Source organism: Rhagoletis pomonella, unplaced genomic scaffold, assembly GCF_013731165.1.
Source record: "Rhagoletis pomonella isolate Grant_MI unplaced genomic scaffold, Rhpom_1.0 Rhpom_scaffold_00007, whole genome shotgun sequence".
NCBI classification, from domain to species: Eukaryota; Metazoa; Arthropoda; class Insecta; order Diptera; family Tephritidae; genus Rhagoletis; species Rhagoletis pomonella.
In genome coordinates, this window is record NW_023458561.1 from 58,667,358 (window position 1) to 58,694,755 (window position 27,398).

Genomic DNA, 27,398 nt, shown 5'->3' on the forward strand with positions numbered 1-27,398 from the left:
AAAAATTAAATTGTTTGGAAACGTCAAGAATCTTAAAAGTGACTCTCAGCGGTTCTAGCTTACTATATTTTTATCATGAACAAAACTACGAAAACGACATTTATTATCGATCATACCCTTTGTTCTGAGCCCCTGATTATTAGCAAAAAATATTGTATGGAGGCACAATCTGTCCCGTTCGATATATCACGTGGATTAGACAACAGCAACAATTGAATTCGAAACCTAGTGAATACGAAATACAAAGATAATAAAATTGATGAAGTTTCCGAATTTCGCGATTTTTTTAAATTTAACTCTACATTAGACCACACAAAAGACACTAAATCCTATTGACCACCCATTGCGGTCGACGCAGCGTCGTTTATAGCTACAACTCTCTAATTCGATTGCCAAGCGTTTGTGAATGCGAAAATAACCATTGCAATTGACCATATTATCTTTGAAATCATACAACACCGTGCATTCCCGAAATTAGCACATCCTCATGCCTGTTTATGTGCATTTATTCCTGCTTATTGACACTCTCCATCTAACCGCCAATAACGGTATAGATACATATGTACATGCATACATATGGTATATGCGGGTGGTACACACCAGCCACCAGCCACCAGCAGCGCATCAGACATTAAATGAAAATATTTGCGGTTGGTGAAAAAAGTGCAAATGCTGCTGTAAACGCCGCTACCACTGCCGGTTGGCACTGCTGTTTGGTCAGCAAACATACCCTGCTGGCAAATTGTAACTCAATTTTGTGCCGCTTCCATGGGACGCGCCGACGACGACGTTCAGCCACTTCGATGCCGGCACTTCAACGCTTGTGGCGGCTGCCTAACGAACGCGCAGCGTACAAATGTTGACAAATACAACACCTACTACGTTCCAAATAAGATTGCTCCAGCAGCTACGCCTAAACCAACGCCTCAATAGAGTAGCAGAATGAGGGAGATATGTATGTGTTTATGCGATTGTATGTAGCGGAACGGCTGGCCGATTGTAGCGAGACTGACCGTAACGACTTAATTTACTCAAAACACAATTCGAATTGGTGTCTACCTACATATATACGTACATGCGTGTACCTTAGCGTGTTTGAGAGTAAATGAAGCATTGCAAAAAAAGGTGTTTGAAATAAAGCAGCAAAAAAAAAATTATTTTGGCCACAAAAAACGCACAGCGGCATATCCTGCTGCTCGATTGGCAGCCGCCGCCACCACAACCAATATCGCCAGCCAGCCAGCCAGCCACGTTGCAACGTTCCTTCACTCCCCTCCCAAGGTGCGTGCCAAATTGTTTGCCAACTAAATGTTTTACGCTCTCTGCTTGTAGGCATTTTCATCCAGCTTCGGCTCACAACGCTCCTTGCGCTCCTCTGCTAATTGTTGTACTCCAATTCGTTTCATTTACTGTCAGCAGTCCACCGTTTAAGCAATTGGCCGATCGGCATGGTTTTGCTTCCAACTCTCGCACTCTCTTTCTTGCTCGGACTACCTCTCTTTCTGGCCCTCTGAACAGCCACATCCAATGTCTAACATCCGATGCGGTGTAGAGCGTCACACAGAAGTCATAAACCAAAATATTATTCTACGCCCTGCTGTGCTGTTTCGACCCAACTAACGGCATGACATTTCTGCCTGCTCTTCTATTTGTTGTTATTGCTGTGGTAAATGTTTGCCTGTTGGCTGCACAAGGATCGTTGTGTGTTTCTTCAAATGTGCAAGTTAAAGTTACACTTTGATCAAATTCGTCAATGTGGTGAACTACCGGCTACTTCAAGCCATTTCTTGCGGATTTCCAACTGTGCTTGTTGGCTTACAAACTGTCACCTTGTTTGCGTAGTGTAACCGTAGGTGCTGCTATGACCGGGACAGATACATATATCCTTGTAAAACAGAGTTTAGATCCCCAGGTATATCAGATTCCCGAACGATAAATGTTTCCGCCATGAAATTCGATCGTTGACAAACGGGCTCGCTTATTTGCATAAGCAGCCTTTATTTGCATTAACTCATGCTTTTTGTCTTTCAAATGTGCATAAGCACACTACTAACTAACTCGGATCAGGGGAATTTTCGATGACAACATTGGTAAAAACGGCCACCTGTTGTCTTTTGTACAAGTAGGCAAACCAAGCAAGCGAGTTTGGCGTCGGCGGTAGCCGAGTGGTGAGAGTTATACGCTACAAGTCTACAGGTGCCAGGTTCGATCCTCGGCTGGAGCGGTTGCCAAAAATTTTTTTGTTTTTATTATTTGTTTTTTTTTTTACTTATGTATATACAGGGTGTCCCAGAAGAAACGTGCCAAACTTTAGGGGAAGGTAGGTGGGGGGGTGAGGTCCCTGATAAACAAAAAATTGTCAGGTAAAAGTGTCACCGGTTTTGAAATATTTAAATTTTTTCGAATTAAAAAAAAATCGTGCCTTTTCATGTGTTTTCTTTAACTGCAACTACAAACCGGGCAATACTTAGTAAATTTTTTATGTAAAATACTTTCAGATAGTTGCCTCTCCATACTCAAATGCAATGTAGATAAAATATATTAAGGAACCATCATAAAATTAGGACTATTTCTGGATTTTTAACTTTTTGATATTTTGTTCCCCAAATTTGACTATCTCGGGTGAAATGTACTGAGCTATAACTTTACATTACATACAAAAAATTGCTCATTTCATAAAGATTTCAGAAAGGTGCCACACTTACTGTTTCGAACAGAAAAAAAAAGTTATAGCCGCTTTTGTGGGTAAAGGACTGCGACACGCTAGAATGTATTTAATAGATTTAAATTGAATTTGCTCTTGTTACCGTCAAATGACATGCTAAATAGTACAAAGGTACATTATTACCTGCTCCTGACATTATTTTGTGTTACTTACCGGAATTAGTGAAAGCGGATTTTGTGAAATTGGACCCTTCGAACATTGTGTTATTAATACTATGACAGAGAACACGCAGTATACGTCGCATGAATATGCGGATATTCACCTAATTTACGGTGAAGCTTGCTGTAATGCCAGAGCTGCTCAAAAACTCTATGCAAAGCGATACCCCAATCGTCGACATCCGGGTCGTGAAGTATTCGCCCGGACCCATAGAGAAATATATGAAGGTAAGTGATTTTTACACCTTTTTTGTTTGCTTGCTTGTTAACTATCATTTTTCACTTTTTTAAGGTCGCATACTTGGAAGGCGTGGCGGCGAAACAGGACGTCCTGCAACGGTAGATGTTGAAGCTGTGTTAGAGGAAGTGGAACTAGGTCCATCGACTTCAGTGAGAATGATGAAAAGACGGACGGGAATACCAAAAACTACAGTTCACAAAGCTTTAAAAGACCATCGATTTCATCCCTACCACATTCAACGTGTTCAGGCTCTACAGGAAAGAGATTACCTGTCGAGAGTTAGATTTTGCCGTGAAATGTTGCGAATGCATGAATCAGACCCCAACTTTTTTAATAAAATAATTTGGAGCGATGAATCATCATGCAAACGTGATGGTTATTTTTATTTACATAACCTTCACAGTTGGCAGATAGATAATCCTCACGAAATGAGATAAGATCGTTCGCAGTACCAGTACAAATAAATTTATGGTGCGGTATTTTTAATTGTCAGATATTGGGACCTGTGGAACTGCCGCCAACGCTCAACTCTCACAGTTATTTAGAGTTCCTTCAGGAACGGCTTCCAACTCTTTTGGAAGATGTACCCTTAAACCTGCGGCGAAGACTATGGCAGCAAAATGACGGGTGCCCTGCTCACTACGGGCGTGAAGTAAGAGCTCATTTAGACGAAACTTATCCTCGCCGATGGATTGGACGATACAGACCAATCACATGGCCTCCACGATCGCCAGACCTGAATCCATTCGATTTTTTCTACTGGAGCGGGAACAAATAAATGGAGCTGCTGCTGAGATAGCCCAATTGAGTTTAAGATCTCTAAAAGCGTCTTTTCTTAAAAGGTGCCGAGCTTGTATTAGAGTAGAAGATCGCCAATTTGAGCATATTTTATCAATAAATGAATAAATTTTTCTTCAAACAACTCATGTATATCTTATTTCACGTGAACCCATCTTTCACACAAAATATTGATAGATATAGCCCTTGTTATAGACTCTAGTCCGAATTCCGGTAAGTAACATAAAATAATGTCAGAAGCAAGTAATTATGTACCTTTGTACTATTTAGCATGTCGTTTGACGGTAACAAGAGCAAATTTAATTTAAATCTATTAAATACATTCTAGCGTGTCTCAAGTCCTTTACCCACAAAAGCGGCTATAACTTTTTTTTCTATTTAAAACAGTAAGTGTGGTACCTTTCTGAAATCTTTCTTAAATGAGCAATTTTTTTATGTAATGTAAAGTTATAGCTCAGTACATTTTTTTTTTCACCCGAGATAGTCAAAGTTGGGGAAGAAAATATCAAAAAGTGACAAATCCAGAAATAGTCCTAATTTTATGATGGTTCCTTAATATATTTTAACTACATTGCATTTGAGTATGGAGAGGCAACTATCTGGAAGTGTTTTACATAAAAAATTTACTAAGTATTGCCCGGTTTTTAGTTGCAGTTAAAGCAAACACATGAAAAGGCACGATTTTTTTTAATTCGAAAAAATGTAAATATTTCAAAAACGGTGGCACTTTTACCTGAAAACTTTTTGTTTATCAGGGAGCTCACCCCCCCACCTAACTTCCCCTAAAGTTTGGCACATTACTTCTGGGACACCCTGTATATAATTTTACTTTATTTTAATTTATTTTGTTTTATTTGATATCACCTTTTTTTACTATTAGTTACTTTAATTTTTTAGAGTTAAATTTTATTAAAAAATTCCACAACAAGTAACTGCAAGGAATGTTAAAAAATATAGAACTTATAAAAAAATGAAAAAATAAAAATAAATGAAAGTTCTACTGGCCGTGCGTCTTGAACCTACGCACTCGCGGCTCGTGTTAATCCGCATTACTGCCGTCTGCAAGTGCTAGTTAATCTGCATAAGTATGCCCGTCTGTCTCGCGTTTAACTTCGTGAATACATATCGTTACCGTATGTGTCAAAACACGAACGAAAAACGGCACAATTTGCATGTTTTGGCCGGCATTGTACTAGAGGATGTCTGTCAAAAGCCTGAACCCATCGACCAGGACACTTATCATCCAAATCAAAATTGGCTAGTGGGAGATAAACGACTACTAGTCGATTATCTATTAAACAGGCCAACAAAAATGGGGAAACAATTTGGTGCGAAAAATTTTAAAGCTATTTTTTAATAGTCTGTTTTATGCTAATTACGAATCCGTAAGAGCTGGTTTTCACTATGTCATATTTTGACGAAAAAATTTGTCGACGTATTTTGCCACAACTATACCCATAGCTTCACTGATTATACACGCAGCGCGTCTACACGACTGGATACCTATTCTGATCTTAATCAATCGATAGCCCGGTTTGTGGTTCCTTTAGACAATATAATTCCACTTATTTGACGACAAATGCCATTGAGTTTGATATAGTGAAAACCAGACTTAAGTATAAAGTTTCTATTAGCTCGGGATTTTGAGATGGCCAAATCGAGACGTTTTTTGCAATATTTGAAAAGCTCTAACAAAGAGACAAAAGGTGACATAACCTTCCACTTAGGCTTAGATTAAAGTAAGAACTCTGGACTACTATCCCTGAAAATACCATCCCTGCACATTGATCTGACTTATACGTCATTTAGTGAACAACTGATTTTGGCAGTTTTCTTTCAATAAATAGCACAATATTCCAGTGTTGTTTATTGTATAAGCGACCATCAGATCAAGGCGCAGAGATAGTATTTTCAGGGATAGTAGTCGAGAGTTCTCAGGGCCAAATAGGAAATGGGTGTCTGCATTGACATTCATTAAAAAACCAGGACAGTTTAAATGCGGTCCAGGACAACAGGACAATTTGTCAAAACCAAGACAAATCCTGGAAAACCAGGACGTCTGGTAGCCCTACACTAGAGCAACGACTTGCCACATGCGCCAACTACCGCCATCTAAGCATCGAATATGGGGTTATAATCAGGGTTATCACAGAATCCATCGTAGTCCGATTTTTCGTAAAATTTACGAAAATTCTATCACTGAATCCGAATAGCTACGAACGTAGCGTATACTTAGAATACATACGTTCGTGGCAATTCGGATTCAGTGATCGTAGTTAGATAGCCACCAATAATAATAATAACACAGGTTCACAACAAAAAAGTTTCTGCATATTGAACAAAACCCTATAACCCTATGTTATTCGACGCGCTGAATGCGAACTCGAGGTCTGTTAGCCCCCATTACGTCAGGTTCGAGGTCATTTGAAGGGGAAGTAGGGAAAAATTCATTGAATAAACCTGTATACCTGCCTGACTACGCCCATGGTGAAACGTTTTGCCACCAAAAAAATGTAAGCGACAGTTTTTTTCAAAATTTTATTTTTGATGCAGAAATGCTCTAGGAACGTTTCTGCATCAAAAAGAAAATTTTGAAAAAAATATCGCTTACATCTTTTTGGCGGTTAGGGCTTGACTTACATACTTTGTATGGAAGCAACTGGGCAGCACCCTCAACGAAAAAAAAAGCCAAAATTCAGCGATAACTTCAAACTTGCACATTATTATACTACAAAACTGCATACTCAATATTTTTCATAGCAAGTGCGACATTTTTACGAAAATTTGTTGATTGTTTTTAAATATTCCCGCACGTTCTGCAATTCACTTCCAAGAACATGGTTCGGATTATGGTCGGTTAATGTAAATTGGGCAGATCGAGAATGGATGCGGTAGTCGAGATGATTTTCTTACAGGTCCATAGCCCGTAATATCCAGATGTCATTCCTTGTTGTAGGATCACAAAAAAATTATGGAAATGGAAGTCTTTAGCCCAATGTTGATTAATAATGTTCTATTAGCAGCAATCCTCGAAACTTTTTGAAGAATGTTATATTCTGTTACAAAAGGAAAATACTTATTTTTTAGTTTATTCTAATACCGACTACTACGCCCGTTAGATATAGTGGATTTTTGAAATTGTTGATCCTATGAGCAATAAAAAACGGGTAGTACTTATTCTCCTCTCGATAAAAAATTTAATTTCAAAAAAGTTGGTTTCGTGGATTTGAAATAAAACTACATAATCAAATAAATTTTACATTGAAAAATAAACAACTCAAGAAACACCAACGTTCAATGTAAAAATATGTACATTTATGTATACTACATACATTCATAAAAAAGTAATTTTTGTAAAAAAAAAACAATACCCAATGTTAAGCTATAAGATCAAGAATCTATCCGCTTGTAAGAAAAACATAATTTCGTAATTTACTTCTAAGCTTATTTGCAATCAAACTCCTCCTTATGCCGGCGTCAGCTTTGCTGTTGGCTCTAGTAATGCCCATAAACCGGCAGCAGATGAAATTGCGCCCAATAGACCAATTGTGCGTGGAGATAGCTTTGTGTAGCCCAATCCTGTTAGTGGTATAAATAGATCACATAGATTTTTTATTGTATCAACAGCAACATCCTTGTGTCCCAGCACTAATGCATACGAGTGCAATGCCAATCGATTAAAGTCACGTAGTGAATTGACACGCAACGGTGAGATGGTAGCACCAGCGCGGGTTATGCCACTTTTAGCCCCTGCCTTATGCAAGTCGAGCAAGTGAAATATTTCATACACATCACGGCAAAGATTCATTATAATCGACAACAACCAATACTTGTTAGCGAATTTACCCCAACGTTTTGTGTTTATATCCTTGAAAAGCCCAGTGCGAGCCAACCACATGAAGTGGTCAGCAAGTAGGAACAAGGACTGCGACAGCTTACTTAACGTCAGTGTGACACGTATCGTCAAATCGGGGTAGTGTATGGTGCGCAGTGAAGAGTAGAAAATATCTACACAGCGACCGAAACGGAGTACTGCAAAGATTTAGGAAGATGTAGTACCGCACTTATAATTAATTGACCTTAATTTATCGCAACAGCTACTCACGTTTCCGGAATGTGCTGAGTATGTACTCTACCGTTTTGAAGCTGTCGGCTAACGCTGGACTGGCATCGGCGCTCTCCAATGAATCCCACAATGCGCGAGATGTATACTGGACCAACCTTTAGCGGTGCAAGGGACCAAAGTAAACAAAGATACATAAGTATGTAATATGTACTTACCGAGCTAGTTTATCGCGTCCTGCTGTCTGGCTGTTAAGCAGCACCCATTTGTCCAAATTCATGTTTCTTCGACTTCCTTGTGCTTCTGCGGTTTTGTTCTGCAGGTGAAAATTTTATTTCGATGCAAAGGTCAAGGGTCAATAGTGAAAGCAAGCAAAACCGTATCGGAGAAAAAAGATTACAATTGAATACAATCAAATATTTATTTTGTGAAATCCCCACCTGTTTTGTTTTTGTGTGTTGCTGTCAAATGTCAAAAATTTCATCCCTTAAAAATCCCAAAACAAAGAATTGAAAACAGAAAACAAACTGTCAAAAATGTTCCCTGGGAAATTTCTCTGGAATACACTACCGGAAATCATTGGTATGCACTACCGGAAGTACAGGGTTGAACAAAGAAAAAATAGGAAGTGACATCGTATAGTGGTATTAAACATGTGGATTATTATTATTGTTCGCTGCGAAAACGAAGCCTGCGCCATCTGCATGTGGCTCTTGGCTAGCAGTGCTCCATAGGTGGCGCCGACAGATATGTACATGTATGTACACTGGCAATCAAAAGTGAGTGCATGGTTTTTTTGTTTAATATTTGCAAAGTTTTTCAAGTTAGAATATTTTTGTTATTTTTTTTTATAAAAATGTGGTTCATGCTTTAATTAAAACTACATAAGTCAAACTTTCAAACTTTACACAGAACATAGAAAATTTCCACGAATTAGTATACAAATTTTTAAAATTAAAAAATAAATGAAATATTTTTTTTTTGCATTTATACAAATGGTGTTCAAGGCACATTGACCCACCTGTACAAAAATCGCGGCGCATGGACAAAAATTTTACAATTTCGGACCGAAAAATGTGAAAACGAGCTAAGTTGCCACGTTACATTTGTGAACTTCCGATAAAACCACATATGTTTGTGATTTTAGAAGTTTTGATTTTATTGAAAAAAATGTATGTATTTTCCTGCAGAAAACGTACACTTTTATTTAATGTTTATTAAAATTACACCTTAAAATACTAGTTAGTGGTTGAAATATTGGAAGGGAATAGAGAAATTGAGTGTTTTGTCAAAAACTACCAAAAATTACCAAAATTCGAGATAACTTATTTTACTGGATATAGAGAAATAATTGCCACTTTTCACTTGGCTGGCCGAGATTTCTTCAATTTTACATTTTAGAATTTTTGTATCGGATTGACAAAGTTGCGCTTGATGGTGATGAATTTGCGGGGAGATAGATGTGCTGCGGATGTAAAAACGTTGTCAATTAATGTAGCATGTACATATAGATACATATATGTATGCGTGGGAAATGCATTTTCATTAGACTCCAAAACTATTGGGGCATTTTCGTAGACGGAATATAGTCGACTCTTAAGTTAAAGTTTGTCAGCCCCAAATAAGAAGAAAGTTAGTATGTACATTAGGGCGGGTCAATTTGTATGGATCGATTTTTTTCGACATTGTTCCTAGCATATTCGGATTCTTCATAAAATTCTAAGAAAAAAATTCCTTCAGACCATAGCTCTAAAGTCAATTTCGAGCCTGCGCATTTTTAAAAGAAGATATCTTATATATAAAAAATTAATTTCTGACTCGAAAACAGCTTGACCGATTTGAATATTTTTATTTTTTTGGTTTGTTTTTCATAATATTTTGATGGTTAAAACCAGAAAAAATAGAGAGTTGCCACCTGTTTAAAAATTTCAATATAAGTAAATTAATTACATAAATTAGATATTGCAATATGGGTGTCAAAAGAAAGAGGTTATGAAGGCTTACAGGCGAAAATATTTTTGAGGGGGATTGCCACCTGTTTCAAAATTTAATTAAATGAAATTGATAAGATAAATTAAATATTGCAATATGGGTATCAAATTAAAAAGGTTTAAGAAGGCTTACTACTGAAAATATTTTTGAGTCGAGTTGCCACCAATTTCAATTGAGTTAATAAGATAAAGTATGTATTATACATAATATAGGTGTCGAACGAAAAATATTTGAAAAATTACCTACCTGAGCGGTAAAAACTAAAAGCCATACTCGCAAATATTATTCAAAGCTTTTGAGGCTCGCATCAATGTGGAATACTGTAACTCCGTCAAGTTAGTGTTTATTCATGGCAAACAAAGTACTATCATGTTTGGCAATGATATCACCCCATCGAACAAAGCACTTAGCCTCGATATAAAAAGAGAACAAAAGCCGAAGTATTAGCCGAAGCAGTTCATACAAATGTTCCACAATTGAACTAACAAAATAATATGGCCTACGACTCTTTTATAGAAGCTGTGGACACTGGAGTAAAATTTAAACAAAAAAACAAAACCGACTTCAATTCTCATATACAAATTTAAGAGTGCCGTTATTTTCTCCATGGCCCAATTATCTGATCTACACTCAATTAGTAGGAGACTACCTCTGAGGAACCAACTTTCCTTTCAAAAAGAATTATAGAAAACGGATAACGTAGTCCAAAGTTATGCGGTAACATACATAAAAACATATTCCGACGAATTGATAAAATATGCAGATTAATATTTAATAAAGTGTTACGGATATATTTTTTTTTAATACAAACCTGTACTTGGGAGTTTATTGATACGAAAAATTAATTTCTGATATCTATTTTTTATTGAAAGAACCGCAAGATTGCACTACAAAGCAAATTACATATTTTTTACTATTGTAACCGGAGAAGTTACTGTATGTATTATTTTATATGTACAGTGTTGAACAAAAGTTTTGGCACAGTAAATTTTCACATTACATATATGCAAAATTTTTAATTTATTTCCGATAATTTTTTATAAAAACATAGTTCATACTACACTAAAACACATAAAAATCAAATGTGTAAACTTTGTGAAAAACTCAGGAAAATTCAATAAATCAGCATACTAATTTGCAATTTTATATTCAGATTTTCAAGCAACTTCAAATGTGCACATTGATAAACTAAAATTGAATGGATTATTAAACTGCATACTTGGAATTTTTCTAAAAAATACTTTTCCTATATTGCGAAAAATTTACTGTGCCAATACTTTTATTCGTTACTGTAAGTAAATAAACCCTTAACTTTAAAAAACCAAAAAAAAAATTTACAATATTTCAAAATTATTTTTATCCTTTTTGCTTTCAACACAAGGTATCGTTTTTCTAGTTTCTATTGTCATAGCCATAACTCCCTCTCTATTTTTATCAATCAATCAATCAATTTTATAATTTTTTTTCGGCATTTTTCCTAATTACAAGTAGAGCTTTATAAAACTTTTATAACACCAAATGTTTATCAAGCTTGGGATTTTATGTTATCCGGGCTGGCTTATTAATTTAGCCAGAGAATATGTTTTCTTTATTAAGCTTACCCAGTTACCCATTTTAAACTGCTACCTGTACTGTATCAGCGGTTAAAAATTGTTAAATTTTTATTTAAAATTTTCGGTAAGGAATAAGCGAGTGGATGAAAAATATATAAACCGTAGGAACGGCCCATATATATGTATATGAAAGAATACAGACATGCGTCGGCTCTAGCCATTGTGTGTCACTCCTTTAAATTATAGTTATTTTTTTCTTATTGTATTAAAAAAATAACGTTCGTAACACTTTAGTAAATATTAATCCGTATATTAACTGAGTATATATTAAAGACTAGAAGATGACCCGGTGAACTTCATATCATCTATAATTTATTTGAATTTAACTTTGATCAATTATAACAAATCTTCAAAATGCAATACAATGAGATCACTAATACTGCCTGCTGTTATAGCTGATAAAAGATTCCACACCTATAAGATGTGCCACGCCCCTTTTTACAAACTCATTTATATACATATATCTTTCCATAAGCACATACCATAGGTATCTGTGCATTTCAAATTTCGAGTTCATATGACTATAATTCCGAAGTTAGAGCTGATTAAAAATTTTTACTATGGGAGGTATCCCTCATCCCCCTCCCCCCCTTGGCGAGTTTAAATTTTTTACCCTATTATAGGTCCAGGAGTCATGGCAATACTTTGGCAAAATTTTATTCGATTCTGTACATCCGTTCAGGCTGCAACCTGGTACATACATACATACATACTTCCACAAATACATAGTAGATTTGCTTTGAAGCGCCATCTTGCGGTTCTTTAAATAAAAAATAGATATCAGATTAATTTTTCGTATCACAAAATTTCCGAGCACAACTCTTTATTACAAAAAAAAACACATTTCTAACACTTTAGTAAATATTAATCTGATTATGGACTTAGTATTAATTAAAAATATTTTCTTTTAAAATTGCGCAGGCTCGAAATTGATTTTAGAACTATGGTCTAAAGGGCTTTTTTTCTTAGAATTTTATGTAGAATCCGAATCTGCTAGGAACGATGTCGAAAAAAAAATTGACCCGCCCTAATGTACATACATACATATATGTAATGTTATGTGCATGTGCAAGAACGTTATCAATAATAAATGATTTTGGAGTATGTGTATGGGGTACATACATATGTACATGCGATCAACTAATTAGCAACGAAATTCAATATGATATTGTTGCAAATTATGTTTATTTATTTTTAATGATTTTCATTTAAAATATAATTCAATCTGTAACAAAAACCACAATAATAAAAGTTTAAAAGCTTGCAAAAATTGCAAAAAAACGAATTAAACTTCAAGAAATGGTCATCAAAATTTTTAATTAGAATATTTAAAAAATTTTCGGGTATGCAGTATTGTAGTCCATTCAATTATAGTATAAGAAAGTTTAGATTTTTTTTTTGTTGGGGTGTTGCTGTTTTTTCCCATACAAAAAAAAATTTGTTCATGTGTTATATGAAAATCTGAAAATTCTAAAAAATCAACGGTAATTTTTAACGACTAGAAGCTTGGCCTTTCTTATACTATAATTGAATGGACTACAATACTGCATACCCGAAAATTTTCTAAATATTCTAATTAAAAATTTTGAATTTTTATAACAATTTTTTGAAGTTTGATTTATTATTTTGCAATTTGTGCAAGCTTTTAAACTTTTATTTTTGTGGTTTCTGTTATAGATTGAATTATATTTTAAAAGAAATTATTAAAAATAAATCTTCTTCTTCTTTTTTGGCGCTGTAACCGCCTAAGCGATTTTGGCCGAGTTCATCAAAGCACGCCAGTCGTTTCTCCTCTGTGCCAACTGACGCCAATTGGAAACGCTAAGTGAAGCCAAGTCCTTCTCCACCTGATCTTTCCATCGCAGTGGGGGCCTCCCTCTTCCTCTGCTACCACCAGCGGGTTCCGAGTTGAATACTTTCAGAGCTGGAGCGTCGGTGTCCATTCGAACGACATGACCAAGCCAGCGGAGCCGCTGTATTTTAATTCGCTGCACTATGTCCATATCGTTGTAAAGCTCATACAGCTCATCGTTCCATCGTCTGCGGTACTCGCCGTCGCCAACGCGTAAAGGACCGTAAATCTTCCGCAAAATCTTTCTCTCCAACACCCCAAGAGCCGCCTCATCGGATGTTGTCATTGTCCATGCTTCTGCGCCATATACCAGCACGGGCATGATGAGTGACTTATAGAGCGTGGTTTTCGTACGTCGAGAGAGGACTTTACTCCTGAATTGCCTACTCAGTCCAAAGTAGCACTTGTTGGCAAGAGTAATTCTACGTTGGATTTCAATGCTGACATTATTATCGGTGTTAATGCTGGTTCCCAAGTAAACGAAATTCTCTACTTTCTCGAAATTGTAACTGTCAACAGTGACGTGGGTGCCAAGGCGTGAATGTGCTGACTGTTTGTTTGATGACAGGAGATACTTCGTCTTGTCCTCGTTTACCACCAGACCCATGCGCTTTGCTTCCCTATCCAACTTGGAAAAGGCAGAACAGACTTCGCGGTTTTTGTTACCGATGATGTCGATGTCATCAGCATAAGCCAGCAATTGCACGCTCTTGTAGTAAATTGTTCCTGAGCGGTTCAGTTCTGCAGCTCTTATTATCTTCTCCAACATCAGATTAAAGAAGTCACATGAAAGGGAGTCGCCCTGTCTGAAACCCCGTTTTGTGGCGAACGGCTCGGAGAGGTCTTTTCCAATTCTGACGGAGCTGGTGGTATTGCTCAACGTCATTTTACACAGCCGTATGAGTTTTGAGGGGATGCCAAATTCAGACATAGCGGCGTATAGGCAACTCCTTTTAGTGCTGTCAAAAGCGGCTTTAAAGTCGACAAATAGGTGGTGAGTGTCGATCCTTTTCTCGCGGGTCTTTTCCAAGATTTGGCGTATTGTGAATACCTGGTCTATGGTGGATTTGCCAGGTCTAAAGCCACACTGATAAGGCCCAATCAGTTCATTGACGGTGGGCTTCAGTCTTTCACACAATACGCTCGATAAGACCTTGTAACCTATGCTTAGAAGGCTGATCCCGCGGTAGTTGGCGCGAATGGCGGGGTCACCTTTCTTGTGGATTGGGCAGAGCACACTTAAATTCCAGTCGTCGGGCATGCGTTCATCTGACCATATTCTGCACAAGAGTTGATGCATGCACCTTATCAACTCCTCGCCGCCGTACTTGAATAGCTCAGCGGGCAGGCTGTCAGCTCCAGCGGCTTTGTTGTTTTTCAGCCGCGTTATTGCTATACGTACCTCGTCATAGTCAGGCGGTGGAACGTCGACTCCGTCATAATCGACTGCGGGCTCGGGTTCTTCTTCTCCACAACTTTCTGTGCTGCTACCATTTAGTAGGGCGGAAAAGTGTTCCCTCCATAATTTAAGTACGCTCTGGACATCAGTTACTAGGTCGCCATTATTGTTCTTACAGGAGTGCGCCCGGTCTTTAAACCTTCCGTAAGTCGCCTAACTCTCTGGTAAAATTTTCGGGCATTCTTCCTGTCGGCCAGCATTTCAAGCTCTTCGCACTCACGTATTTCTGCCTCTCTCTTCTTGTTGCGGCAAATACGTCTCGTTTCCCTCTTCAGATCCCTATAGCGGTCCCACATAGCGCGCGTTGCGCCCGATCGCAGCGTGGCCCTGTAGGCGGCATCTTTTTTCTCTGCAGCTTCCTGACACTCCTCATCGTACCAGTTGTTCTTTCGGGCTCGCTGAAAAATAAATAAATAAACATAATTTGCAAACAATATCATTTTGAATTTCGTTGCTAATTAGTTGATCGCATCTGTATGTACTACAAGCATCCATATGCGCATGCCTGGGAAATGGATTTGCATTTGACTCCTAAATTATTATTTACAAATAATATCTACGAGTATTGCAGTAAATGTCAAGAACAACTTTGAAGTTAACAAGTGCATTCCTTTGTACATTTTTTTTTTTGTTAATGCGTCCATCTTTAAAGTGAGTATGTGAAAAAAAACTAATTTTATCATTTTTTTTAACTAACATACATTTTTACTATTTACATAATATAATATCTACTCGTACAAGAAGCGAACTTGATACAATGTTTTGTTAGGGATAAATGAAATTACTTTAGGATGCAATTATATGGCCAATCTAGCAACACTGTTCCCGAGCTTGATCCGTCGCTGTATACAAATCAAGGCACAATTCGATGTCCAAATAAGTTCCGATGTATTAATTAATGCGATATTATTCGATGCATCGCTGTATTTTAAACGATGTATGGAAAATCAGAACTTGCAAGAGATATACCAGAGGACAACTTTGTTGAGTCCGATTCTGATATTTCTGGCGACATAATGGACTATTTTAATCTTTTTCGAGTGGTCACTATAAGCTAGTGCGCCGAAATTGGAAAACATATATAACTGAAAACCATTTATAATAAAAAAGCGATAGAAAATCAGCTTTTGGAACGGTTGCTTAACTCAGAAGCTCAAACGCTGTCTTACGCTTTTTTGGTCTTGCAAATATTTTATTGACACGGCAGACGAAGAGGATTGCTGCTGAGAGGCTGTTGGGGGTCCATGTGAAGAGGTGGATGGTGTCGTGGGTATGGCGGGGTTCTGAATAAGAAGGGGTTAATCCTGGCTGGTGGCTAAACTCCGAGGAAGGCATTAAAGGGGCGAGAGTTTGTATGGTGGTGATTTTCGCCCGGTGAATGATGCTTATGATTTGTGTGTTTATTGTGTTGTTGTTGTTATTGTAGCCATACCACTGACCAGCACTAAATCTGCTAGTCGATCGATCGCTGTTGGTAGACCCAAGAAGCGTAACGTGTCGTCAGGGTTGAGCGAAATGAAGAGGGGTGTTAGCTGAGTTGGTTTAAGCGGGCATTTAATTGCAATATAGGCAATATTTTCTCAATTACATAATAGGTTTATCGATATTACTACCGATATTGATAATTATATCGCTCTTTTTATCGTTATCCGTCTTCGTTGTCGACATCCTCTGTGACAAGGCGAATTTATACAAGCTGGTGGTGTATGATCAGCTGATTTCTTAGCCTTAAATGTTTTTTGTTTTTGCTTTTACTGATTTGACAGCACACCCATCAAAAGCAAAAACAAAATACATGTAAACTTTTGGGTGAATTGAGATTTGACATAACACCCGCAATACAAAATACATGGGGTTGTTGTTGTTTTAATCTAAATTCGCCAGTAACAGCACCTTGTATAAATTCGCTCTGCTCTGAGACTTGTATGTATTTGTAATCGATTTCACAAAAGTTTTTTCACTCGAAATTGTAGTAGGCTACTATATATCTATACTCTTCTACGACCCACAAATTGAAAAGAATATCGATAATTTCTTATGGCTTCCAACTGGTGAAAAATTAGCTACATACATATGTACATCAGAACTGGCTCACTCTCAGTTTTTTTAAGGATTTCAATAGGTGTAAATCTACATAAGTTCGTCTATAAATATTTAGTCAAAACTCAAGCTGTACATACATACATATGTATACATATGCATCTGCATGCAGTACATATAATCCATAAATATTTTATTTATTCATGACCACCAAGCACTTAATTCCTTTTGCGTGGCTGATGCGTCTCAAATGAAATCAAATGAAATCGAATTGCCTGCGATTGGAGATCAATTTTTAAAACAATTCAATTGGATTTAAGTCTATCTCTTTCATACATACATATGTACTTGTAGAAAAAAGATTTAAAACCACAAAGCGCTGCCAATATGAGCGTAATCGTAAAGCTTTTACTGCAAATTACACTTGCTGCCACGAACAACAACAACCTAACTACATACAGCCAATATCCAAAAGGACTCGCACCATTTTTTACACTATCCATCGCCACTGTTACCGTTAGCGCACCTACACATCACACTCTCGCCGGCAACCAACCAAACGATGCTCTGGCAATGATGGTTTCTATGTTAAAAGCTACTCACAAAAAGACAAAAAGTGTCGCTAATCAAATTAACTCTTTGTGAAATGCTGCGCGCGACCCAGGCACTTTGTGGATTATGAAAACGGAAGGTCAGTTCAACTTCGACGAAAATATGCGACGCCGTGAGCTGAAAAGGAGAGTGTGAATGTGTGAGGCGATAGCAGGACAGACTTACAAGTAGCCAATAGCTGCCAGCAGTATCTATTAATTTTCGACAACGTAAACGAAAGACTAACAACTACTATTACAGGAAATTTTGGAGTAACAACAAAAACGGCTGCAGTGATAGCGCAAGCTGGCGAAAATTGCCGGTGGAATGGTGGCTGGCGTGGCCGGAAATATGCGCTTTGATGTATTGTCACCTTTTGACTTTGGTCTGTTACACTTTGCACAAAAGCGTCATGGAATGCACGAAAATAATAAGGAAATGAGATTTTTGTCTTGGGGAGGGTAAAGATCAAAAGTGCTTATTGCCCCCAATATAGAAGACAGTCGTTGGAAGCCTGAATGACGGCAATATTGTTCAACTTTTTCACCTTAAACCTTTTTGTCATTTAGTGTAATCGGATACTACTCGCACCTATAAAATATGCGTACGCAAGCAGCATACGATTTCGTCAGTATTTTAGAATGGGCAGCTGAACTTATTTCTACTTGAAGTGCACAATGTTTTATATATTCATTCCTACATATGTATGCAGATATGTACTATTAATATATGTTTATTAATTTATTAAAATGGAGGCTACTTGAGTTTAAAGGTAATGTGTATTGGATTTCTAACAACTAGCCACTACCCTGAGGGAAAGATTAGGGCAGTAACCCTTCCTAACGGACCGCACTTAGACTGTACAAACTCTTGGGGAAGCGCCTTTTACATTTTCATTTTACTTTAAGTCAGGGAACGAAAATAACGGTTATTTTTTTTTAACAGGCAAACTTGGCCAAATATTTTTTAAGGCCGAAATAAAAGTCCTTTCATAATAATAAACAAACTGCTTATCCAAGTTAAAACAAATTTGGTATTAAATGAAAGAGGACTAAAATAGCTTTAAAACTGAAATGTCTAACCGAGGAAAGCCACATATTGGAAAATATTTCAATAAAAAATTACCATAGAACAAACCTTGGGTCAGGTATATGCATTTTTTTTGTATTAAATTATAAAAAAAAATATAAATATAGGTGGTAACCTTCGTTCGCATTTTCTGTTTAAAAGCTACTTCAGTCCTCCTTTATTTTATAAAATTTTATTTATTTTTTTTTTAATTTGGATAAGCGGTTTGTTTATTACCCGGAAAGTACTTTTATTTCGGACTGTTAAAAAAATAACTGTTATTTTCGGTTCCTGCCTTAAATGGTCGGTTTCACACTAGCATATTTCTGCCACCAGAACAACTCTGTTTCTCAAAAAGTTGTTCTAGCTTCTACCCCGCATTAAAGTGGCAGTTCTGCTGCAACTACAAAAATGCCGCTTGGCAATTTTCAGGCGCAAAAGTAGCAAATACACTCAAACATTGTATACGTATACACACTTTGTTCAGCTAGTTTTCATCCAGTGTGAAACCGTGAGAGTAAGTACTCTGTCATTCTAGTGTGAAACTGCCTACTTGAATTGAGAAGTAAGCCTGAAAGTCCCAGCTCACTCAATGGAACGATAGTGACTCGATTCGTATTCAAAGTTTTGTTCCTCAACTTTTCTGGATGAAACCTGTAAAACTGTCAAAAAGCAAAGTTTCTCTCAGAGAAACAGAGAAAACCCAAAAATTACGGGAACTCTTTTTAGCTAAAAGCTAGTCAAAATGTCAAATACACCGTATACGCCATTTTTTGTTTACATCGCCGTAAAATAAAAATATAATCGCCATTCGGAGTCAGCGTAAAACTGTAGGTCCTTTCCCTTTGTGTGACAACATCAAGGCGCACGCTACAAATCGGAGGAGAATCTCGGCCAAACACTGAGAAATGTGTAAACGCCAATCTATTAATATTGTTTCGGTAAGCTCTTCCTGTCGACAAGCATTTCAAGCTCTTCGTATTCTTCAGGGAAAACATTTCATTTCTCCCAGTTGCAGTTGATTTTCGGGCTTGCTGAAATATTTAGTCTGTTTCAGTACTCCAGAATTTTGTGAGAAATAGTCTTAAGTCGTTCAGGTACAAATCCGTATTCTCAGTATCTTAAGTACTGACTAATTGCTGGAGTACTGGAACAGATTAATTAACAGCAAGGGTTCGAGTCAAGTGACCAGGTTGATGGCTGTCAGTTGTAATTGCAACCTGCTTCACCAAGCTCCTTGTTTTTCCTACCCCATTGCATTTTTTGTCTTAGAGAGAGTTTAGTGCTGCAGACTGGTAGTTAGTGGATGTTTCAGAGAGAAGGCTAAGTTCTCCTAATTTTGAAGTTATCAATGACTATTTTTTTGCCGTGATGAGATCAGTGCTCTTCAGTACGTTTGGATAGATCAAATAAACGGTTTCTGAACGCGTCCGTGGGCAAAACTAAGCAAGATGGTGAAGAATCTAGCTTTATTGGTAATTTTGTGGGGGCGCTTGTACTTGACGCGACAAGTTCTCTACAACCATGAATCATCTAGATAAAGTACAAAAGGAGGACAAGAAAGATTTATCTACCCTAATGAAAAATTGGAAAAGAATTTTCAAATTCAGCACCAAAGAAAGCAGTCGCAACTATTTCTGAATATGTGCATTACATATCGAGGGCTTATATTCAATACCCTCTATCTGCAAAAACTCAATTTTTCAGGAGAGCAAAAAAACTGTCTTGGCAGCTGTTTTTAAAAGTGTTAATAATTTTAAGTACACACGCATGTCTTAAATATTCACGCAATATACTAAAACTATTTTTTTACTTTTAATTCATTTAATTTTAGTTTAAAGATCAGATAGAGGTTATTGCAATTCGAATTATAACTATTTATATAGAAAAATTTGCTGATAGAGGGTTTTGCAGAATAATGAAAATGTCAGTTCTTTAGACGTAAATACTATGTTAAACTAAGATTTTAATGCAGAAATCATAGGTGTGAAAATTCGTTCCCTTCTATTCCGATGTGCCCAGGTAACCACATAATTTTAAATGTGTTTTTGTGTCAAAAGAGTATTTCACGTGATTTCGAAATTATATGAGAATCATTAGCACTGTTAAAAGAGGCTTCGCTGGCTGGTTTACTGTCCGTTCAGATGAGGAAATTTCCTTCGTTTATAGAGGCGAAACGTACAGCTGATTCGGCTGTAAATGCCGAGCAGTACGGGGGAAAAGCACTGAAGACAATTGTAACACCCAGCCCTTTTGTTACCACCATATCTGGAACCGTCTGTGAAAATAAGCTCCCAGGTAATTTATGAGTATCAAACTGGGCAAATGCCCTTGCGGTAGAGTTTTTACTTTAGTAAGCATCGGATGATGTCGAAATCTTTGATGTAGCTTAATATACGAAATAAAGGTGATTGCTTGCTACATCAGTTTTTTTGTTGAAAGCAGGATTCGACGTGAGAGATAGCTTTTATTGGCGAGGTGGGAAATGCACGGATGCTTTTTCTCCTCTGCTACATAGTAAGGTGTTTCTAGCAATTTAAGATGTTTTTTTGCGCAGTGTCCATAAATTACGAGCCCAAAGTCAACTTTTACATAATGACAGTTCTGCTTAAAAGTAGGTGTATTGTAAAAAATCATTCCAAATATTTTCAATGTATCAGTATAGGGGAGGGGTGTTAGACAAGGAGAGGGTTGGATGTATGTATTTATTTGTATTTTCTGCATATGTGAAAAAATTACTTTGTCAGCTTAAATCTGAGCTCCTGAAGATTTGGACCAATTGATTAGATCGTTTAGTATGTTAGAAAAAATAATTTTTACTTGCGTCAAGTCCTTAGTCTTAGAAAAAATTAAAATATCATTAGCGTATTTAGTTTGGCAATAGGAATAATAATAGCAGCTTCCCACTCTTGATGATATAACCCTTGAAATAAAATGTAGTTATGGAGTTTAATGACTCTATGTTTGATGGGATACGGATGTTTTTTTAGAACGGGGTACGGGATTTTGTCTGCACCAGGGCTTTTGCCTGTCATCGAAGAGATGGTTGGTCAAACTCTTAAATAGATATGAGTAAGAGAGAATTGTGGGAATCTTCGGACCAAGTGGAGGCAAATAAACATATACACATCGCTCATTTACTTTAGTAGTGTCATAATCCAAAAAATACAAATTTTGAGTTGAGTATGCAGAAATTATCGCTATGTCTTCTTCTATTTCGTGTAAAAATATCATAGCTGTACCGATTAAGCCCTGTATGCAGCTCTCAAGAAAACGGTCAAGAAAAAATTGCCATTATTTCGCGTGTGTGTCCAAGGAATTTTGACATTTTTTGATACTTCACAGCCTGTTGCCTCACTCTTTCCTCAAGAAATAATGGAACGGGCATATATTTCTGTTGCAAATCTGGGTTGCCTTATGCTCTTTCTTCACAAAAAACTTTAGAAAACCGTAGTAGAAAGCGTAGTAAATTTCTTAAGAACTGCATACTGCCTTAAGGAAATTTGACTCAAGAAAATTTCTTAGCCATTTCTTGTACGTCATTTTATATGGAGTTTTTGCTTTTCTTGAGAGCTGCATACAGGCCTTTACCAGAATCTCACTAGAATAAAATATGTATTCATTTTTAGTATCGGCGTATATGTAAATTCAAAACTTTAAAGCCGTCTTTCTCGAGTTTTGATTTTTTGAGTTATGACATATTGTAGTAAATGAGCGGACATGTATATACCTGTAAGCTACCGGCCAAACCCGATCTTAGAATAAACTATTTTTGTAACTCTCATCATCAGTCCAACTGAAGCTACGCAGTCCACAAGATTTGTTTCGGTTGGACATCGCATTAGGTAGAACAAGTATAGCCTGGGCAAAACTAGTTTGACCTAAGATCGGATTTTACCGGAACATATACATACATGCATCGGCACATGTACCTTACCCAGTCTTTATTTGACCTGCCACAAAAAAATGGTAATGAAAACGATTTTCCAGCAAAATTGTGTAGATAGAGGATTTTGCTTTTGTAACAAAATGTTATTGCAGATAGTGGATTTTTAAAAATGAGAATATAATACCATAAAAGCAAAATTTTAAGTTTGGCATTATTGTCATGGATAAATAAGAGCTCACGTTACCATCAAAAACTCATTTTCATCAAAATTGTAGATAGAGGGTATTGAATATAAGCCCTCGATATATAGGTTGATTCAAGAACGATGCAGACCTCTGACAGCATTTATTTAAGGATAAGATCATATTTGTTTATATAATTTTTCAAACGTTTAGTATTACAGGATTTGGCAAACATGATCTTGCGTTTTGACACCATAGGACTTCTTTCTTTGAGGCTACGTGAAAAGTACGTTCTATGCCAATAAACCCTAGACAATTTCAGAGCTCAAGAATGAAATAATACGCGTTGGAAATTATACGCCAGCCCGAACTACATATGTCAAAAAGTCTTTGCAAATTTTGATACGAGCATCCAGTATGGCCAGAGGAACGAATATTGTGTTTCATAGATGCCATAAATGAAATAAAAAAAATTCGAGAAACTTTATTGTTTTTTATTTGTAAATTTTCTTTTCTCTCATTGTACCACCCTAATAATATAAAAATAAATAATAAGCCAGTGGCACCAAATGCCGCATAAACTACTAAAATTGGCCTTGGTTAACTCTTCCGATAGGTCTAATGGAAAAGGGGCACTGAAGGTGGCGCAAGGCCAAACCAAATTGGTGGGGAATGACGAAAATTCTTTTACTACTCATGTATTATTGAAATAAATCTTTTAGCTACAAATTTTACACCTTTGTTACCGCTATAATATGCAATAATTACCCGATTACAACATTTTTGCTGTCCATAAGTACATAATTGCTGAAAATCCCACGCATTTAATCTGCACAGATTATGAATCATCATATGGTGGCGTTTAAAATATTATAAGCATTATTCAATTTCATGACATACCGATGAATATAAATACATAGTCTGTATTTGTATTGAAATTCCATAACACTTGTGGCCCATTGCACCTTAACCCACTTACATGCACACACACGAACTTATCTATAGTAAAATTGTTTAATATAAGTCTCAAATTGATAATGTAATATAATTATGAGCGTTATGCGTTTATTTTATTTTTACTTTGACACCTGAGTAGGATATCAACCGTTGCGATGAAAGCGGATACATACTTGCATTTGCATGTATGTATGTACATATGTACATATGTATGTATGTTTAGCAGTATATGTCGTAATCAAATTAATATTAAAAATAATGGAAAATAACGGTCATAAGTGACATCAGATGATTGTGATAAGAATCGTATAAAATCAAGGAATTTGAATGGGCCACCTGGTGCCGGCGTTAACGCACTACTCCCATAAGTGACCAGAAATGTACTCCCACACGTAACAATTTACGCAACTTACTTGCCGAACACAAAAAAGAAGTTAGTTGAAGAGTGTCTTTGGGGATCTTCGCTATTTCCTAAATTTTCGCTATTGTTGGCATTTAGCAAGGTGAAAAAGTGTTGTCTCCATAATTTAAGGAGTACTTTGGACATCTGTCACCAGGGGCGCAGAAGTCTATGTGGTAATTAGGGCTCTCTGCGAGTGGATTGAACGCTGATTGACAAATCTGTTGGCTGTCTGTTGCGATTGCAGCTTTTCAGCGTCGAGCTTTCCGCACGGGGATGATATGGAAACGTTACAAATATCTTGATATCATAATTTGCGAGTATCTAGCTCTCAGAACGCAAAGACTTGCACAACTTGGTGAAGGGGAGCTGCTATAGGCCCTAGTCAGCCATTAACAAAAAGCCAAAAATTCTACTACAATTCGCTAAAGGAACGACAATGTTCTGTAACATATCCTCAGACTCGTGTGTAACGATTTATTGGTCATTAATGTATGTATGTATATGGCAATACTGCGAACTTTATTTCTTTGTCTATGTGAGTCCTTTACTTGCTATCCAGCATAACCTTACCTAACCTGATTTTGTGTTATCTTATTACATTAAACGAGCAATTCTTGTATATATATATATATATATATATATATATATATATATACATCCATAGGGTTCTTGGAAACGGGTCTAACGATTTTTATGAAATTTTGTACACAGATAATGTTTTGGATTTTAAGGTTATCCGAATAGGCATTATCTCCGAGAGGACTCGTATAAGGTTGCCACCTATTTGAAATTAGTTACAAATCCATTAAAACATCATAATATGGGTATCAAATGGAAGGTATTTTAAAGATCTTTAATTCGAAAATATTTTAATAGGGTTTCCACCTATTTTGAATCGCATATTTATTTAATTTTTTGTTAAAAAAAGGGTAAAATATTACTATTTATGGGTATCAAGAGAAGGTCCTTAAACAATGCTTTTCCTGTACACAAAATCTTATCCCTTAGGATAATAGTTTAAGGTTGCCACTTGTTTTCAATTCTACACAATTTATCTGAAACATCGCAATATGGATATCAAATGGAACGTATTGTTGAGAACTTTGGTCAGAAAATATTTTCTGTCAGGGTTGCCACGCTTCTATGTAATACAAAATTTTATCTTGTTAATTTCAATCAATTTTAGAATAAGGAATTTACCTAATAGATATCGAAATCCATTTTTTTCCAATATATTTTTTTAAAGCCATCCAAATCTTGAAAACTTTAAAAAGTATATGCATTCCGGGCAAAGCTCGGTCAACCTGGTACTTAAGTATATAATAGATAAAGTCTTATCACAGTAAACATCTAAAAATAATAATTGTTTATAATTAGGTGGCAACCTAGCCAAGGAACGTACATACAAAAGTTCAAACTTATTTTGGACTTTTTTCAACTAATACAGATCTGATAACTTTTAAACTGAACTGGAAAACTATCTCGCGATACTTGGAACAATAATTTTTTCAATTGCATATAACCCACCATGCAAAACATGAGAAATAGGCAACAATCGTCAATGGCAACAAATTGGCGACTCACCGATTTATTGCTGTGGTGACAAATCGGCAACATCACTTCATTCATGTCAATTTTGAATAAAAAAGTTCTCAAAAATTCCGAAACTTATGAATATGGCGTCAATAGTATTGGCCAAAAGCATCTAAATTATGCCCAAGGACAAGATTGATAAAATAGGAAGCCTCACAGCGAGAAAATGAATTAATTCCGATTGTAAGTTGCAATTTGGTATACAAAAAAATAAATGAAGTATTAAAAAGAATAAAATTATTCCAAATATCGCCTGAAGCGATAAGAAAAAGACTCATTCAGGCAATAAGAAAACGACTCGCCCAGGCGAGTTGCCTTCGGCGGACGTTTTAGAGCGACCGGTAATAGGAAATCGATTCGATGGCAATATTACCGGCAATAAATTTGTTTCCGAGGGCGACACGTTTTCTTATTGCCGGCAACACAAATTGTTTGGTGGGTAACTATTTTCCTTTTTTATATGTGTGTATATACGGGTAGTCCTTAAAATACCAAAATCTGAATTTTTATGGTATTATAAATATATCCACGAAAGTATCACAATAAAAAAAAAAATAAAATAAATTGGGGGTCGCTACCAGAGTTTTGAAAAAATTTAGTTTGTTTTTGTTAAAAGCGAAAAATTCGCAAACCTTTTACTTAAAATCGGATAAATTTGGCATTGAAACCTATTCATATAAATTCATAAACTTGCTGACTTATAGCTGGACAAAGTATACAATTTTTTGCAATTAAAAAAAAATTATTTTCTCGTGAATGTCTTTACTTTATACGTGGAACAAAATAAAGGAGTGCCAAATGATGCTGATATCGCAAGGTTAATAATATACAGAAGTATTTCAAAACTAAAATTTTGTAGGAAAACGCAATCAAAGTTTGATCAATTCATACAGTTGGTATAAAAAAAGACAGTTGAAAATACCCATATCTTCGCTATTTTTGGGAAGATTAGCCATCTGTTAGGCTGAACATGTTCTACTTATCAAGCTTATTAATTATGATGAAATCTCCAAAACTTAAATTTTGAGTTACATCTCTATATTATTAAACGAGCGATATTATAAAGTATACCCTAATGTTTATGTATGTGTGTGCACCCCCCCCACACAAAGTCAAGCAAACACCTCGACATAGAACAGAGTAACGTACGCATTTAGTTTGACATTTAATCGCGCCACCTTAAAGCTAATTTCAGTGCATTTTGTATCTACTTTTTATGTCATAGATATCCCCTACAACAATTGGGTAGTTTTTGGAAAATTCGACGATAAAAACGCAATCCTATGAGCTTTGAGAATATTGGCACGCACAGGCTGGCAACTAAACGACAAACTAATCAGCAACAATATCGACAGCAATGACAGCGTTGATAGCAAAAGTGGGAAACATACTTAAAAACATACATACATACAACCATACATATGTACATATATACATACTTATGCCTGCAGTAAAGCGGCAGTGGCACTAAAAAGTCAACGCGCTTCATTAAAAAAAAAAAGCGCAAGCATAGACTTTTTCAATTTCCACGCTTACCTGTAACAAAAACGTTTGCTCCTAGTGGAGTTGGTGGCATGGCATCCGCATTCAATAGGACAGACAAACTAGCAACCCCTTGAAACGGGTAGTCACTCAATCGCCCACCACCCCTTTCCAAGCCCTAACGCATTTGGCTGGCCAACAGGTGTGACCCAACAGTAGCGACTACATTCAATCAACAGTCCCATTAGCATCGCCGTGTTATCTTTGTAAGTTCATATGTGTGTGTACGTGT

The 27,398-nt window shown here is 36.5% G+C and overlaps 2 protein-coding genes across 2 annotated transcripts in view; both read right to left on the bottom strand.

Moving 5' to 3' along the window:
• Positions 1 to 27,398, bottom strand: part of LOC118743185 — a 44,825-nt gene that overhangs the window by 2,169 nt on the left and 15,258 nt on the right. The window lies entirely within an intron of this gene.
• On the bottom strand, positions 7,281 to 8,440 carry LOC118743186 (peroxisomal membrane protein 11B). The gene is made up of 3 exons (XM_036475731.1): positions 8,204 to 8,440; positions 8,028 to 8,143; positions 7,281 to 7,954 (listed from the first exon to the last, which is right to left on the bottom strand). The coding sequence occupies exons 1-3, from the start codon at positions 8,263 to 8,265 to the stop codon at positions 7,389 to 7,391; spliced, it is 744 nt and encodes a 247-aa protein (XP_036331624.1). The 5' UTR covers positions 8,266 to 8,440; the 3' UTR covers positions 7,281 to 7,388.

Bases quoted from the DNA above. Each gene is read 5' to 3' on its own strand.
- LOC118743186 (XM_036475731.1), bottom strand. From the start codon at position 8,265: ATGAATTTGGACAAATGGGTGCTGCTTAACAGCCAGACAGCAGGACGC. The intron at 8,144-8,203 runs GTAAGTACATAT...GCACCGCTAAAG, and splicing joins GGACGCGATAAACTAGCTCG to GTTGGTCCAGTATACATCTC. The intron at 7,955-8,027 runs GTGAGTAGCTGT...AAATCTTTGCAG, and splicing joins ACTCAGCACATTCCGGAAAC to TACTCCGTTTCGGTCGCTGT.